Source organism: Ursus arctos, unplaced genomic scaffold (genome assembly GCF_023065955.2).
Source record: "Ursus arctos isolate Adak ecotype North America unplaced genomic scaffold, UrsArc2.0 scaffold_11, whole genome shotgun sequence".
Classification (NCBI taxonomy): Eukaryota; Metazoa; Chordata; class Mammalia; order Carnivora; family Ursidae; genus Ursus; species Ursus arctos.
This window is the reverse complement of record NW_026622775.1, coordinates 64,862,191-64,880,110: the sequence shown is the minus strand read 5'-3', so window position 1 is coordinate 64,880,110 and position 17,920 is coordinate 64,862,191. Positions and strand designations below refer to the sequence as shown.

Sequence of the window (17,920 nt, the reverse complement as noted above, 5' to 3'; positions counted from 1 at the left end):
AGGGAGGCCAATCTGTCTCGCCTCTCCCCTTCCACGGCCAGCTCCATGCCAGCCCCGGCTTCTGACCCATGGGCTCTTGGCCTTTGCTGTCTCTGCTGTTTCTATCCATTCCCGCGTGCCTAGTCTATCCACGTCCTGGCTGCTCATTTCTGGCTCTCCGGCACCTCCCACTCTCCTCCAGCCCGGACTGGAAGCAGCGTTTGCCACGGGACAACTTTTCAAGGGAACTCTGTGTCCCTGTGTATTTTCTGTCACTAGACATAAACTCAGGGGAAGAGACACTTGAACACTTGACCATCTCCGCACACCCTTTAGGGATCTCATCTGTCTGTCCGCACTGTGTGAGGATAAAGAGAAGGAACCAAGGATTGGACGAACTGAACAAGTGTGTGAGTGAACACGGCCAGCTGTGTGCGGGTGCTGCTGTGGGCATTACCTCGGTCAAGCCCATGGGCTTGGGTGACCCAGTCCCAGAGAACGGGGGAGGCAGGCCAGGGCACGGCTCTGCTGGTAGGTGCAGAACAGTGGCCAAGTCGTCCAAGGCCAGAGAGAATAAAAGATAGTCCCAGGATGTAGCGAAGGAGGGAGAGTGGGCTCAAGGCCAGACAGGCCTGACTTGGAGCCTTGACCCTGCCCCTTATGTACTCTGATGACCGGGGGCACCTTTCTTCTCCTCCACCATTAGCTTCCCCCTCTCTCGAAGGGGACATAGCCATACCTCTCGAATGGTCCTGTGAGAATTTAGTAAAATAATGTGCACAGAAACTTGACTCCTTACAGCACCAGCTACGCGGTTGCTAGTAGTAGTATGTGAGTGGTTAATTTTTCTTAGAAGTATGGTTTCCTTTTACAGCGTGTTGTTGCTGGGGTATTAAGGTTGTATAAGGAATTATATATACACAGTTACGTTAATAAAGGAATATATTTGCATATAAAAAGTCCAGTAGCTCTGTCTCTCCAGGCCTACAAGAATGCTAATTTCTGGCACCAAACGGATTCCCCGGGGCGCCCCGGTGCAGCTAACTGTAAGTGCAGGGATGGAGAAAGGGAATTCATGCACTCCGAAGGACTCTTTGCATTCCTTCCTCTAACACAGAGATAGAAACATTTCAGCAGCGATGGGGAAAACACCCTCTAGAAATCACCCCCCTGATAATTTCTTTTGAGCTTACACTACACGACAGGGTGCCCACTGCTCTTCCCCCCTACAAACTTACTTCCCTAACTATTGAAAACACACACAAGGTGTTAAACGTTTTTCAAGTTTTCTGAGATGCCACTGAAAACCCTCAACAAGCACTGACTTAGAATTTACCCCTGGGTCATTCTGCATATTTTTTTCCATGTGAAACCAAATTGAGGAAAAGGTTTTAAACAATCTGAACTTATACCCTGCTTTAAATTCATGCTGTGGGACTTAAACAAAACCGGATCCTTTACCCGCCCCTGAGCTGCAAAAATACTATTTATTTTTCCTGCAAATGGACCATATATGAGAGTAAAACAAATGTCTTTCTGTCTTGAGATATGTACATGTAACTTTTTTTTCCTGGCCTAACTCCCAAAAGCCAAACATCTAACAGAAAGACTGATATCACCCTTTCCTAAAAAGAAAAGAAAAGAAAACTTTATCTCTTGTTAAGCAGAAATCAGGAGATCTGGATTCTAGACTCGGTTTGAACCATGACCTGGCCGTGGGACGTGGGGATTTTCTCCAGCTCTCTGTTCTTGGTCCCTGTTCAATGAACTGGGGGTGAGAGGGTGGGGGGCTCAGGAATGGGAGAGGAGTTGGCCTGAAACCCCATTTGGCTCTAGAATCGTATGACTCCAGATCAAAGCATGGGTAAACAATTGCAAGATCCTATTCTGAAAAATATTTTAATATTGACTCAAAACACAGGTCCCAAGAAATTCTCTGTAACGCCCTCTTTCAAAGGAAAGCCCCCAGCTGCTAATTCTGACCTGAGGGGTGTGTAACGTGGGTCCCTCATCAATTCCTTTATGTAGTAATATCCCCACCTGCTGGAACTTCAGGTTTTTGCTGCTAAAGGTGGGGGGTGTTTGGTAAATGTTCCCCAAGCTGAGGAAGGTTCTTTTCCACAGTGTTGCTTTGTGGAGGAGGGCAGAGCTCTGGTGCTGAGTCCTTTCTCCCACCCGTTAGATCTTATGGTGGGACTGCCCTGTGCTCTGGGAATGACAGAACCTCCCAGAAGCGGTCACTCTATGCTCATCAGAATTTCCACACTTTTCTGAAAGATGATCCTTGGCTTCCTCCTCAGAGTCTGGGTCCCAGGGATCCAGTCAACGCCTCTTGGACTGGAGCTCCTTAAAAACTGAACCCGGAGTCTGACCATAGCTTGAGTTTGGTGTGGTCAGAGGCAGGCCAGGGGGTGGAGGCCGTGGGAAAGAAGCCCCCTGCATGGGGCCACACCGAATTGCTTCAATGGTTTCCTTAAATCCGTATCTCCAGGTGAGGGACTCACTAGGGGTTTTAAGGAGCCCAGGCTGACTCTTCAAGATGGGGGGCTCAAGATCTCATTCCAGAGTTAGAGAAGCCAGAGTCCTGGGTTTTCTGTTCTGCCTCTGCTCCTGCCTTGGGAGAGTCCGCCTTCCACTGAAAGCCTCTGAAAACAGGAGATAGATGGATGGCCCACCAGTCATGTCCTACGATTCCTTTGTGTCTCCCGTGTTTCTCTGCACGCCTAGTAAAGCCTCCCATCTGTGGAGCTGTCTCTCTTGAGCCAGCGTACTTTCCAGGTCCATCACCCGTGAAGTTATTCTTTGGGTCCCGTCAGGAGACTGCAATGAAAAGCTCAGAGCTTTGTGTCAAGGCCACCGTCTGAGCTCTGGGCTCCTGGGAGGGTGTAGCCTCTTCAGGGCAGGAAAGAACGCTGTCATTCCCTGGGGAGGGGCTGTCCCGAGCTGACATCAGCCTCTTGCGGTGCGGTCCGGAGACTCCAGGACCAAGTAGATGCGATGCGTTTCTCCCAAGCTCCCCACCCACGCCTGTGGGAACCCCACACCACTGTGGCTCAGCCCCCCATACTGTGCCCTCAACCTCGCAGCCCAGTCCCACTGCAGAGCCCAGCCCGCCGGGCCCACAGAAGCAAGGGAAACAGTAATGAAAGTGTCCTTTTTTTGATTAATGGTGACTGGCAACCCCCACCTCTTCCCAGGCTAGCAGAGACCTCCTCTCTCCTCTCAAGTTGGCTGAGCAATAGTTGCCAAAGAGTTCTTGACAAGAACCCCCTGGTATGTGGGCAGCATTTCCAATCTCCCTCTCAAAGGTCATCTTTCCACAGTTCCTCCCTTCCTGCCACCCCGTCAGGAATTTTTTATTTCACAGAGCTAAATGCCACAGTCCTCCTCAGCTACGTTGGCAGCCTTCCATCAGAAAGCAGTCAACACGCAGAGCCGAAGGCAGCACCCCAAAAACAAAGTACAGTGCCCAGTCCATTAGATAAGTGTGACTCAGATCTGTCACAGATGTCCTAGATCATAGCCAGACTCCCTTCTTCGGTCTTCGAAACTCTCCTTTTGGCTCCTAGCAAAGTCCACCAGGTCTCCTCAGCTAGCCAGGACACTCCCGGTTAAACCCTCGGCTGCCCTAGAAAGGGACTAAGGACAATGCTAGAAAGACTGCACCACATATGTTGTTTTGTGGATTCGAGTGTCTAAGGCGAAGTGGACGTAGCGAGTCCAGGGTAAGCACAGGCATATCTCGTCCTCAGGTACGGCCACCACTTTAGAGTGACAAAGTGCCGTCACATACATTTTTCCTGTTTGATCTTTTTTTTTTTTTTGAAGATTTTATTTATTTATTTGGGGGAGAGAGAGCACGAGCAGGGGCGGGGGAGGGGCAGAGGGAGAGGAAGAAGCAGACTCCCTGCTGAGCAGGGAGCATGACCTCAATCTCAGATCAGGACCTGAGCCAAAGGCAGACACTGCATTGACTGAGCCACCCAGGCACCCCTCCTGTTTGATCCTGAATCCTACCCTGGGAAAGAGAAGTCCAGAGGAGGCAGGAGACAAGTTCAAGTTTCAGGAGACCTTGGAAAAGGGTGCTACTTAGGAGAGAGGTCTCCTTCTTGGTCCTGCATGATTGGGATGGAAGTATCATTTTACTACTAGAACCAAAGATCAGCCTTAGGGAAACCCTTGGTCTGGGTCCAATGTGTGAATGTGCAGTGGTGTTGGTCCCTGAATGTCAGCAGCAGAACATGGGTGCAGGTGCTCTTTCCCCAGGCCCAGTCTTCCTCGAGAGCCAGGACTGGAGCAGATGCCCTAGAAGGGGAAAATCTGCTCATGGCTTCACATGGAACGGCAGCAGTTCAGAGCCCAGCAAACACTGTACACTAGTATTTTGTTGAAACTTGGCTAGGAGACTCACTCTTCTCTGACAACGTCTCTAAGCTTCTACATGTAGCCCTTGGGGGATAGGGGGTAGAAACCCTAGAAAAGAGAATCATAACTAGATAGGCTGGCTTCCCTTGTCAACATGTTAGGGAGGACCCTTGTTGGTAAGGCTGCCATTTCTAGACTTGGTGCTCTGCCCAAAAATGAGATCCCCAGCATTACTGCTCAGTTCATGGCAAAGGAGGAAAACAAAACGGATTCTGCTCTGTCTCTGCACCTTTGCACATGTCAGCATATCTGAACTAATGTATCACACAGAATAACAATATTCGACACTTACTGAGTCCTAACCACAGTCCAGGAACTGTGATAAGCACTTTATGTGAATTAACTCATTTAATTCTCACAATGACCCTGTGAGGTAAGGATTCCTCTCATCCCCATTCTACAGATGAGAAAATTGAGGCACAGAGATTATTTAGCTAGCTCGTGAGGCAGCCAGGAGGGAGCACAGGCAGTCTGCCTCCAGATCATTCCATACAACCACTGGGCTTATACCACATCTGGGAGGGCCGATTGTGCCCCTGGAGTCTAGCTCTCTCTTGCTGAGCCAGCAGAGCCTTGGAACAGGAAGGGAGTTCCTCTGACACGGGAAACCTGGCCCATGGCTCCAGACTCTGGCCCCCCAAACATGTGGGGCTGCTCGGATGCCAGCTGCCACAGATTCCAGTGACCCCGGTAGATTGTCCTTACCGGCATCCCCCGCTCTGTCCCCTTTGTCTCCTTTCTCTCCTTTTGGGCCTCGGTCACCTGGCACAGAGAGGAAAACTGGCATTAGAAGCGGAAACAAATCCTGACCATGAATAAAATATTACCTGCAGGAGATGTATCAACCCAACACCCAAGAAACTCTCAGCAGGAGCCCCCAGCACTGGAGGGCCTGGCAGGGCAGGAAAGATAAGAGCTTGAGTCAATTATGCTGCATGTTTTGGTCACCCCAGGAAGGAGGTCAGGAGGTCCAGCTGAGAAGTTTCGTTCCCTCCTAATTAAAGTGTAGAAGAGCAGGGTCTGCCAGCACAGACTAGAGTACGTGGTATTCAACAGGAAGAAGACGGGGCAAAGATATTCCTAGTAAGTAGTCAAGGTTTTAGAAGTGCACGGCCAAGTTTGCTCTAATAAGCACATGAGGAAAAGATGGGGGAGGGGCTTTGGTTACTTAGGGAGGACAAAGGTTATATGTCAGGCAGATTTACTTGCGGGGGTGGGGGGGGGGCTTTGAGGGAGACTATGAAACATGAAGGAGAGCTTTCGGGGAAATTGTAGAATTTCCTTCTCAGGATACGGTGGAAAGAACAGAGCTCTTTTTCCAGCCAGCATCTCGCGCTTCAAAGAAGTAGAATGTCCTGACACCACTCAAGGAGGCACTAAAAGGACCAGGGGATTCTATTCCAAGTACTTCCGGAAAGATATCTGCAAGTCAAAGCCTATGGCATTTTCTGATGCAAAGAGCAAGCCAGCAAGTTCCAGGGAAGGATGCTTAATGTGATCCAAGTTTTGAAAAAAAAAAAAAAAAAACACACAAAAAAAACCCAAGGCAATCATATACGTAAATATGAATATGCTTAGAAAAAGATCTGGCAGGATGTGCCCCAAAGTGTTTACAGTAGTTCCTCTAAAGAGTAATAGCATAAGGGACTAAAGGGGAGGGGAATCTCTTTTTAGTTTATACCTTACGTACTTCTGTATTGTCAAATTTTTTCAACAAGCATGTGCTGCTTTTGTAGTCTGTTTTAAAATCATTTTTAAAAAAATGATAAAAGGGAGGAAAACCTCAGCCTGTTTAATCACTAGAAAGTAGCCTGAAAGTTCCCAGCAACCTAAGACGCAGAGACCATCCTAGACACGGGATGGGAATGATTAATAGTACTTTGTCTTTGTTTTCATTTTCACAAGTGAGGAGGTTAACACTGGGGAACCAGCACCAGATTTCCTCATCTTGCCTGCAGTTATGGTAGAAGTCTGCACGCTCTTGAAGGGAATGCAGAAAGCCAGGGACTGACTAATAACGTGGATGTCCCTAACGATGAACAAGGTGACTGCTAGCAGAAAGAAAACCAATGTAGGAGGAACACTAACGGCAACGTAAATCTGAGAACCGAATTAAAGTTTCAAATACTGGGGGAGTCAAAAGTATGGGATGGACTGTGGGGAATCTGTGGGTCTAGGAAGGAGGTGGCTGTCCTGGGTCCGCAGCCCCTGTTTCTCCCTGCCAGGCTATTCCACCAGCTTGGCTTCCTCCGGCTACACCACTGAGCCACAACTCCCAGGGACGCTGCCTTGACTTTCTGCAGCCCTGGAGAGTTGACAAAAGGTTTTCACACATCCATGACCCGTGTAATCCTCATGACAGCCCTGCGAAGTGCAGTATCATGTGGATTTCTGGGTTTTGGACAAAGGAACTAAGGTTTAACAAGGCTAAGTGACTTGCCCAAGGTCACTGAGCTAGCTGGTCAGTGGCAGAGCCTAGAGGCAAACCCCGCGCATCGACTCCAGTGCCCGCGCTGGTGCCCAGGGGTGGGCGGCGACCGGCGCTACATGGGTGCTCGGAGATTCATTATTACCTTTGAACCCGCGTATGCCCATGGGTCCTGTGGCTCCCATCTTCCCATCATCGCCCTTGGGGCCTGGCAGTCCTGGGGTGCCTCTCTCCCCCGGCAGACCTGGGAAGACAGAGGACAAGTTGTGGAGCGGCAGACTCCGAACTGGAAGGGCCCCTGCGGGTCATCGTCTGGCCCAGCAGTCCGCCTCAACCAGGCGTCCCCCTGCAGCTTTTCCTTCCCGATTCCTTCCGGTTAACTTAAAGATGCTGCAAAGCTGTGTCCTAAAGGTCAGCACAAGCCTTCCCCACTGGCACCTGTTATCCCATTAGGCTGGACCCCTCCCCGCCCCCTGAAAGGTCCAGTCCTACTGTGAGTGATGGTGGTGCCCTCTCCATTAGGGAGATGTCCCTTTACCTCTAGCTATGCTGGGGATTTAAATTCAGCACTCATTATTTTTTTTAAAGATTTTTTTCACTTATTTGACTTAGAGAATGAGAGCACAGGCAGGGGGAGCAGCAGAGGGAGAAGGAGAAGCAGGCTCTCTGCTGAGCAGGGAGCCTGATGTGGGGCTTGACCTCAGGACCCTGGGATCATGACCCAAGCCAAAGGCAGATGCTTAACCAACTGAGCCACCCAGGTGCCCCCATTTTTTTTTCTTTTGAGTACTTTCTGTGTCAGACACTGTTCTGGAGTCTTCTCATTAAGTATCTCATTTTATCCTCACAATAAACTGAGGTATTATTTCACCTATGTTACAAAGGAAGAATCTGAGGCCCAGAGAGGTTAAGTAACCTGCCCACGGTCACACAACAGAGAGGGTGTTGGGGGCGGGATCTGAGCCCTGGCCTTCCCGGACGGAAAGCCTGTGGTCAGTCAGCTTCATCTCAAGCTGGATGAAAAGAGCTTACTGGTATTTAGGGTAGGAGGAAGATGAGACAGCCCCCCATCCTCTTTAAGAAAAAAGCCACGAAGATGGCTTCCAAGCTGTACGTCCGGGGAGGTATAGCAAAGGGAATGGTGGGCTGAGGAGGCGGGAGAAGGTCAGCAAGGCCAGTAAATGGGATGGATGACTTGCTGGCAGATCAGGCCCCAGGGCTCCTGGCCACAAGGCCCCGTGGCCACGGCCGGCATCTCACCATGGAGAGCCAGAGTCAACAAATGCTTTCACCCAGTGAGAGCCCTGTGCCCCCAGAGGCCTGACCTAAGCCCACAGTTATCTCTGTAAAGCAGAGAACTCTTAATTAACTGATTACTTGTTCTTTCCTGCTTTGAATGTGAGTTTGTGAGTTGGCTTTCTCTGCTCTTTTTCCGTGACTTGGAAAAACCTGTCTTCCAGTAATTATTTCTCCAGAGCTAACGTCAAATGTCTGGAAGAGGCTGCGTGGCCCTAGAGGATGGTGGGACCTCAGATAAGGGCTGATTGGTTTCTTTCTTTCTTTTTTTTTTTCTTCCTATTGTAAGGTACCAGTTTGGAGTCCAACAGCCTTGTTGCTGCAGAATTCTAAATCTAGTACGAGCTATGCCCAGAGCACCCCGTCGTATAATCTAATAAGGGAGAAAAAGAGCTTTCACAGCCCTGTGAGTGTCTAGGCATCCTTGGTTCTGAATTTGGGGAGTTCGCCCGGAGGGGAGCCAGGCGTGGAGGCCAGGCCATGGGCTCTCCTTCTACTAGCTTCTGCCCCCTCTCCTGTTCACAACCTCCTCGAGATTTAGGAAGGGGATGGTTTAGAGATATAATTCCTGACATAAACAGACATCTTCCCCAAATAAACTTCCCCTTTTCTTGCATCGTTTAGAAGGTTTTGCACTCTTCTAGAAAAATGCTGCTCACAGCAGAGGCTCAGAAGTGAATAGACTGCAATGCCAAGTTTGATAAAGTCACAGAACGGGAACTTCTGAGACAATGAGTCAAAAAAGAACACCCTCTTTCCGGAAGGCCAGAAGTTACCCTCCCCAGCAGCCCCTGGCTCTTCTGAGCTGTCACTAGCGTATTCATTGATCTGGGCAGAATCAGCAAGGAGGACAGAGCATCAGGTGTCTGGTGACCCGGGAAACACTGAAGAGGAAAAACAGACCTGTGGGACACCCTCCATTCCTTCTGAAGGCCTTGTCATGTGAACCCTGACTGCTGGGGTGAGAAGTGGCTTCAGGGAGCTGGGAGCCTCTCACAGACCCTTTTCCTTCAGATCCTGGTACTTTCTGGGAAGAAGTATTTGCTCCATCCTATTGTTATGCCTACAACCTATCAGTCTCTTGACAGAACGGGGCATTTGAAGATAGGCTGACTGGGCACTCTCCCAGGGAGCCCCATCACCAGTATCAATAAGCAAATACAGGGTGAGCGGTGGATTAGGGGCACCCCCCCTTCTTGGTATGCCCAGCTTCCTCCTGGGGCTTCCCAGTTACCTCGAAGTCCAGGTAATCCAGGGATCCCAGGTTCTCCTTCCTTTCCTTCATCTCCTGGATCACCTTTGGGGCCCGGTGGTCCTGAAAGGGTTACAAATGGTACCAAAGTTAGAAGGTAGCTTTCTGGAACATGACACCTGTAGAGAAAAGAAAAACTCCCTCTTAAAGAGAGGAAGGGTCAGCATTATGCTTTGGGAGCACACAGGGCTGCACCTAGCCCAGTCTTGTATGTGTGGAGGGGCAATCAGGGAAAGCTTCCTGGAGGAAGTGATACCTAAAGTGAAATCTTAAGGAGTAACAGAAGGCAGCTAAGCCAAGGGAGGACTGAATATATCTGACCCACCCCCCCACCCCCCCAACAAATGCACATGCCATGGCCCTAATTCTCAATGTGATGGTATTTGGAGGTGGCCTTTGGAAGTGATCAGGTTTAGATGAAGTCATGGGGATAGAGCCCCCAATAAGAGACACCAGACAGTACTCTTGCTCCTTCCTTCCCTCCCTTGTCGTGCTTGGGGTGGTCTTTCTCCGTCACCCTCTCCCTCTCCCTGTGCCATGTGAGGACACAGCAAGGAAGTAGCCACCTCTAAGCCAGGAAGAGGGCTCTCCTCAGAACCCGACCATGCTGGCACCTGATCTCAGACTGCCAGCCTCCAGAAGTGAGGCATAAAGTTCTGCTGTTTAAGCTGCCCCGGGGCCATGGTATTTTGTTACAGCAGCCTGGACTGATTGAGACAGAATGAAAGGGAGAGCGCTGGGCAGAGGGAACAATCCCTGCAAGAACTTAAAGAAAGAGATATGTGAGCCCCAGTGGGATTAGAAGCTGGGGCACATAATAGGACGAGAAGGGGAGCAAGTGGGAGTCTTGGAGGCCTGGCCCAAGTATTGGACTTGACCCTGAGGCACCCGAAGCGGCAGCAGGGCCTGAGGGAAACAAGAGTGTAATTAGATCTGCACACGAGGAAGACAGCTTAGGCTGCCATGTTGGAAAATGGCTCAGGATGGGAGGGAGCGCAGAGGCAGGGAGGCTGTGGGTGGGAGGCGGTGCAATCCTGAATTAGGAAATGGTGGTCGGAGGGACGTTAGTGGCTGTGTGGAGGCAGAACAGACAGACTGGCTAAACGTAGGTGAAGGTGGGGAGAAGACCAGGATCATGTTCAGATTTCTGGCTTGAGCACCTGAGGGAAAGATGGGCTGTCTAACTGCTCCTGAGTGGGGCTTTCTTCCACGGCCAGGCTCCACTGTGGCAGGGATTCCAGTCTCTGTGACTGGATTCAGTCCCACAGCGAGGCTGGGTATCGAAGCCGCTTGTCTGAGGCCATACAACCAGGTAGAGAGAAAAGGAGCGCAGCTTCCAACTCTGGTCTGTCTGGCCCCATCCCTGCTGCCTCACTTGTCACACGAGATGGCTCCCCGTTCCCAAAATGCAGTTAGACCTTTCTGCCCTCCAGCCTGCTGCCCACCGGGTCAATCTCTTATGCTTTCCTGTCCCCACCCCCACCCCAGTTGGCTCATGGCTGCCCTCCTGGCCAGAGCTTCTCTGAGCCAACGCTCCTGCTAAGGATGGGCATGGCCCATCAGAAGGGACATACATGGTGCCATCTGACACTTATCTCGCACTGCCTTGTCCTCGACTCATAGCTGTACGTGTTCTCTCTTTCCTAACAAAATCGCCAGCTCTGTCCTTGACATCCCTGCCCCAGCTGTGAAGATCCAGACTCCAAGCTCCCCACTCCTGCTGCCTTGTGACAGAAAAGGAAGACCAAGGAAAATGCCAAAACCATATTGTAGTGAATTGAAGAGCGTCCCTTCAAAATTCATGACCACTTGATATCTCAGAATGTGACCCTATTTGGAAATAGGGTCATTTGCAGATGTAATTTGTTAAGAGGGGGTGATCCTAGAGTGCGGTGGGTCCTAACCCAATGGTCGGGGTTCTTAGAAGAAGATAAAGCACAGACAGACACACAGGGAGAAGGCTATGCGACAAGGGAGGCTGAGTGTCTACAAGCCAAGGAATGCCAAGGATTGTCAGCAACCATCAGAAGTTAGGAAGAGGCCAAGAAGAACTGTGTCCTAGAGCTTACAGAGGGAACATGACCCGGTGGACACCTCGACTTCAGACTTCCAGCCTCCAGCATGGTGAGAGAATCAGTTTCTGTTGTTCTAAGCCACCCAGTTTGTGGTCCTTTGTTATGGCAGCCCTAGGAAACCAAAACATGTACGCTCACAGCATTGCAGCAATGGATTGCACAATAAATATTTGATGAATGAATGAGATCAGAGGCTGTTAATACATACAAAACAACCAGCCAAGATCGAGATGTACTGATACATTCCAAAAGTTGGCACCGTCCTCAGACCCTAACCCAAGTTGACAGCTGTTTAATGATTCAATGGCACATACACAGGGAGAAGGCAATCAACAACTTAAAAATGCACGCGTGACACACAAATCATTTAAAGGGGACCGGGTTCTGTGGCCATCTTCCTCTCCTCTGTGAAGAAAAGCAAAGTGCGCCTGGCTGTAGTGATCCCAGTTTTCAGACGACAGCATTAAGACACAGAACCAGCTGAGAACACACCTCAGCTTCCACAGCAAAGGAAAGGCGTGGTGCAAGGAGGAGACGAGCTTTCCACCCCCATTCCGGCAATCTGTCTGTCAGGTCGAGGGCTGCCTGGATGTCTGCGCTCCACGAGCTGTTCCTGGGAAGGACCTCCTTCTCCCGGTGCCCTGTCACTCTTCTCTGTCGCTCCGTCCTCCCCACGTGGAACTCAGTGCTTCTAGAACTGGGCAGGGTCGAGGAGGCCATGGACTGAACACTCGAATTTGTTCTATTTGCTCTCGTGTGGGCGTGACTCAACGTATGGATCTTCCCAAGAGTAATTCTCGCAAAGGGAGGATGCTGCGCAGGGAATGGCCCTGGTGGCGGGGCATCAGGGTGGCAGACATCATCTGGAAGGTAGGGGTTGAGTATGGATATGGAGTGTCTTGGGCTCAGATCCTGGTTCTATAAAATCTAAGTTAAAGTTCCTTCCCCAGACATCTGAGGACTAAGTGGATTACATGACACGCTGGATATAAAGGGGCTTGGTAACCTTTGAGTGGCAAGGCCGTCCTGACCATCTGTCCCCCACCCCCCTTCATAATGCTTCATCGGGACTATTCCAAGATCACCATGGATAGTCATTCTGAGCTGCCCCTGAAATTGCCTTGCCAAGCTTAGCTGGCTCATTCAGGGAGACGCAGGTCTGGAAACATCCTACACGTGGGTTCTTAAAAAAGACACAGATAAGTGGGTTATAGAAGGCCTTTACTGGAGATGAACTGGGAGGAAGGTGGCGGGGACAGTAGAGGTGGGCACTGATTTCCAAGCCTTAGTCATACCCTCATCTGGCACTAGCCCCTAAGACTCAGAAGGACCTAAACAGTGGCCAGTGCGAGTCTCATGGGTCCGGGCTGCCGGGGGCTCCGACTACCAAGCGCTTCTTCGAGACCCTGCTGCCTGTGGGTAATGCACACCTGGGGTCTGACTTTTTATCATTTTCCCAGGAATCCAGGCCAGAAATCTTGAGCTTGCTTTGACTCCTCCCTTTTCTCTGTTCCCCACACCCCCTTGCTCACCACGGCTCATAGTCGAGGTGATTCCCATATCACGTCTCCTCTGCTTTCCTCACGACTCCCACGCTCATCCAGGTCTTACTCCCAGCGTTTTTAAAGACCTCCCTGTCTGCAGTCTCTCTGAAACCCATTAATCTCATCAGAGTCTAGTGATCTCACAGTCTCTGAGGGCCCTCATAGCACAAGGGGCCACAGCCCCCCATCAGAGACCCCTGCAGACCATTCCCCACCTGACTCCTTCCGCAAACTCACAGTCTGATGCTTCTGGACACAAGCTCTCTTTCACCTCAGAAAAACATTCTCATGTGTCCCCAAGCATCTGCCAGATCTTTTCCTTTTCAAGAGCCCCGTCCCTCAGGCCTGACCCTCACCTCCATCCATACCATTCTGATCTCTCTGGGCCCCTCGCAGAACCCCCAGATCTGAGAACTGGAAGGTCCTCAGACATGACTGCACAAAGTCCTCATGGGAGCACCCCAGAACCTGGGCAGGCCCCCATCGGCCCACTCACTGGGCCCTGTCACTCATCCTGCACCGTGGTCCCCAAGGAGGACAGGCCCTGTCTCTGCCACCCTGTGCCTCACACACCGTAGACATTCTACGAATGACTTCTGGGCAGTCATAGAAGCTGTTACAGTATCAGTGGTCCTAATGGTACCCAGTTGAGCTTTTTAAGTTCGACTCTCTACATTTTGACTTGCTCATCTTTTCTGTCCCTTGAGCAGGCCAGAGCGTGGAGGTGGTCTGGGACAGGGAGGAGCGGGGCCTACTTCTCCTCCGCTGGGAAAGCGTGTCCAGAACCCCCTCTACTCTACTTCCAGTCTGTGGTGCCAGCTTCTCCGTCAGCCCACCTCCTACATGGGGTATGGGGAGGAGAAGGAGGGAGAGAACCCTCCGGCCCTGTGCCCTGTGCCCGGGGTCCCCTCTCAGAGCCTGCCCACCAGTCCAGTCCTGTCCTCCCACACTGCCCCCAGTACAGCTCTGCCCCCGAGGGGGCTGCCCCGGAGCTGCACCAGCTGCAAACATCTCCAGAACAGAGATGCACTGGGTTCTCCTGGGACCCAGCCAACAGGGAGGGAGAAGCAATCCCTTCTCCCTTCCAGGATCCTGGCAGGAGCGATGGGGTGGGGGACCCGCCTGTGCTGGAAACAGGACAGGGACAGCCAATGAAGTGGGCCTGAAGCCAGCAGAATAGCGACCCAAATCGTAATATAGACACCACCCCCTGCACCACACTCATCCCAGCGAGGCTGACCAAGGTGGAGTCCCTCAGTTAATTGCCCTCCTTCCCCGCTTGACGTCACTGGGGCCCTGGGCTGTCAGCTTCCCCTCTATAGTTTTGCACACTCTCCCACTTCCTTCACTGTGTGTGTGGGGCAGGGACTGCCAGCTGCGTTGCCCAGCCTGGGGGACACTCAGCCCAGAGCTGTAGGGGCTCCGCCCGGCTCTGGCCCAACCTGCCAGGCCAGCTTTCCTGGGAGCCTCCTGGGCTGAAGGGCAGTGGGCCAGGCTTGTGCCACTGCTCTTTTTCAGGGCATGCTCTCCACTCCCTTCCCAGCAGAGAGGCTGATGTGGAAGGTGACAGGACAGAGTGCCCTCTGGCCCAGGGAGCCGCCCGCCCAATCTCGGCTTCCCATGCCTCGGTGGGGCAGAAACACTATTTACATATGGCCCCGTTCACAGACATGCTTGACCCCTCCCACGCGTCCCTATGCACTAGAGGCCAGAGTTGGACCGAGCCTCCCTCCGTCAAATCAGCCCATCATAAACACTGCTGGGCTCTCCACTGCGCGGTGTGCTCGCTTGAAAAGCAGCTCACAGATAGATCTGCCCTGCCAACTTGTTTTCGTGAACTGAGAGCTGGATTTCAGAGTCCCAGATCGGCCAACAGCTTGGGATTTGACTGGGCAAGTCATAGCCCCTCTCTGGGCCTTGAGTCCTCAACTGTAAAACAAGAGGAGGGGACTAGCTGATTGCAGAGCCTGTTATTACCAAAACGTTGCGTGATTCTGTAACCGTCCATCTAGCAAATAGGCCATCCGAATATGGCAGAAAGTCCTGTTCCTGCCTGGCTCACACATTCCCCCTCCTGTATGCCTTCCCTCTCGGGTTATCTCCCCACTCCTGGTATGCTTCCCCTTTGGTTATCTCCCCCCTCCTGGATGCCTTCTCTCTGGTGATGTCCCCTCTCCTGGTATGCCCCCTCCCTGGTTATCTTCCCCCTCCTGGTATGCTCCCCCTTTGGTTATCTCCCCCCTCCTGGATGCCTTCTCTCTGGTTATCTCCCCTCTCCTGGTATGCCCCCTCCCTGGTTATCTTCCCCCTCCTGGTATGCTCCCCCTTTGGTTATCTCCCCCCTCCTGGATGCCTTCTCTCTGGTTATCTCCCCCCTCCTGGTATGCCCCCCCTGGTTATCTCCCCCCTCCTGGTATGCCCCCCCCCGGTTATCTCCCCCCTCCTGGTATGCTCCCCCTCTGGTTATCTTCCCCCTCCTGGTAAGCCTCCCTGCCTCCCCCCTCTGCTTATCTCCCCTCTCCTGGATGCCTTCTCTCTGGTTATCTCCCCCCTCCTGGTATGCTCCCCCTTTGGTTATCTCCCCCCTCCTGGTGCCTTCTCTCTGGTTATCTCCCCCCTCCTGGTATGCCCCCCCTCTGGTTATCTCCCCCCTCCTGGTATGCCCCTCCTCTCTGGTTATCTCCTCCCTCCTGGATGCCTTCTCTCTCTGATCATCTAAGTTCTCTGCTTCTTTCAAACCACAGACAGATTTCAACAGACATGATTAATACTGAAAATCCAAAGCAGAAAACAGAAAGCACTGCTGTGAGTGTACACAAAAGACAAGCTGGAGACAAAATTCATAGAAAACTGTATAACGAAGTGAGAGAATGAAAACCATTCGGGGTCAAGCCCCAGCATAACATAAATAAGGCCATGTTTGACAAATACTCATAGTTGAGTATTTGTGGATCTGCACCAGCCAAGGGCAAAGAGTGGAAGAGTGTGAGTGTGAGTGTGTGTGAGTGTGAATGTGAGTGTGCGTGTGTTTAAACACTAAGACAGGAACTGGACAAAGTTAGGGCAGAAAGGCCATTCCAGAGAGCAGAATGGAAATGCACAGAAACTCCCTTATCCAAAAGCCAGCGTAGAGTTTCGTCTCATTAAAGTTGAACGGCAGTTACATCAGATATGCCAAACAGAATCCTCAGGAATCATACCATTTGGGTCCCTGGAAACGAGAGAGGGAGGTGGGAAAGGGAACCCCCAGGCAGCCAAAGGGACTGGGGAACGTTCATCCCCAAATCCCACAGCCCATCGAGAACAAAAAACTCTGGGACTGGAAGGCAGTCCTGGGCAGGACTGAGGTGAAACTTCCAACTCCAGGGAACACAGTGTGAATCTTAGTTTAAGAACCAAAGAAACACTACTTGGAGGATCCCACTGGAAGAACTTTCACGAATGGATGCCCCAAGCAGCTTCAGTCCAAGCCAAGGAGAGGGCACTTGCAAACTATGGAAGCAGGCAGGCTGTGAGCCACACTGAGAGGCCCAGGAGGAGGCACCAGCAGGAGGCATGGTGATGTCTGCTGACTTACAGAGGAAGGAAGTGGGGAGGGTCTACCCCCAAGGACCCCCCCAGATGGAGTCCAAATTTTTCCCTTCATTGCTCAGAGCTGGCGACTTTCCACGCTAGGAGGCAGGATGGTCAGAACATGGGTTCTGAACCAGAAAGACCCACATTCAGACCTTGACTTTGCCACCTGCAACTGGGTAAGAAACAGTGGGAAAGTTATCCAAGTTTCTCATCTATAAAATGGGGACAATAATACCATTTTGTAGGATGTGAGGATTAGTAGTCTTTAATGGCTATTTAGAGAATTAATGTCAACACAATGTCTGGCCCAGAGTGGGTCATAATTCAGTACTGTTGCTATTATTTGTAATTACCTGATACACTGCTGTGGGCAGGGGACGCCAAGGAAGAAAGGAGATGGGAAAAACTAAAATCCCAGGGGTGTGGATCTGGAAGAATACATTCTACCTCTTGTCCTCGTTGATTTCTGGGGAGTGAGAGCCCGAGGGACCCAGGACAAGAACACCAATGCTCTGACTGTCCAGGTTCAAGATCTAACAGTCGCTTCACCAACATTTACGGGGTCTCCGTTCTGTGCACCGCACTGTCAGGCGCTGGGGGGAGCAGGGGGGAGCAGGGAGGACACAGGGGAGTGGGGCGGGGTGGACTGCTGTGTGGTGAGCACTGGGCACTGGGCTCAACATCCTGGCCTGATCATTGAATTATACACTTCAATGGGTGAACGCCACAGCATATAAATTATACCTTATTAAAACTGTTTGAAAACAAAAAGTCCTAGGTCAGATCATTACCAGCTGTGTGGCCTTGTGTAAGTCAGGCATTTCCTCCGGGAGTCTCCGTTGTTTTTTGGCAGGAATCCTACCCTGCCCTCAATAACAAAGCCTGCCTTCAACCAACCTCACAGCCGGTTGTAGGGACTCACTTTAAACCAAAATAATGCACCCAAAGCACTCTGTGGACTGGAAAGGACGATGCAAATGGAAGGTTCCATCATTCCTACTTTCTGTTCTGATAATGGAGAGGCTCAGAGGAGGGAGGCTGCAGTGAGCTAGAGGGGCTGGCGGGGTTCTTGCAGGAGGCGGGTTTGAGGGAGATCTGAACGATCAGTGAGATCTGGATGATGAGAAGGAAGAGGAAGGAGGCACTGCAGTAGGAGGAATAGCTTGAGTAAAGCTAGGGTGGTGGGAAGAGCAGGCTGTGTCTCCAGGGCAGTGATAAGATGTGTCCCCCTGGACCAGATGCTTCCCACACGGGGCAGGGGGGTGAAAACTGGCTGTTTATGGACCACATACAACCCACAGAATTAGACAAATAAAAATTTCTAGAACATTCCATGTTTCTGGTT

At 51.4% G+C, this 17,920-nt stretch overlaps 1 protein-coding gene across 3 annotated transcripts in view; it reads right to left on the bottom strand.

Moving 5' to 3' along the window:
• Positions 1-17,920, bottom strand: part of SCARA5 (scavenger receptor class A member 5) — a 117,339-nt gene that overhangs the window by 28,384 nt on the left and 71,035 nt on the right. For all 3 annotated transcript variants that reach the window (XM_026518936.4, XM_026518938.4, XM_044391192.3), the window contains 3 exons: positions 9,363-9,443; positions 6,978-7,076; positions 5,110-5,166 (listed from right to left, as the gene is read on the bottom strand). In XM_026518936.4, the coding sequence (XP_026374721.1) occupies positions 5,110-5,166; positions 6,978-7,076; positions 9,363-9,443 (237 nt within the window). The remainder of the gene's footprint in view (positions 1-5,109; positions 5,167-6,977; positions 7,077-9,362; positions 9,444-17,920) is intronic.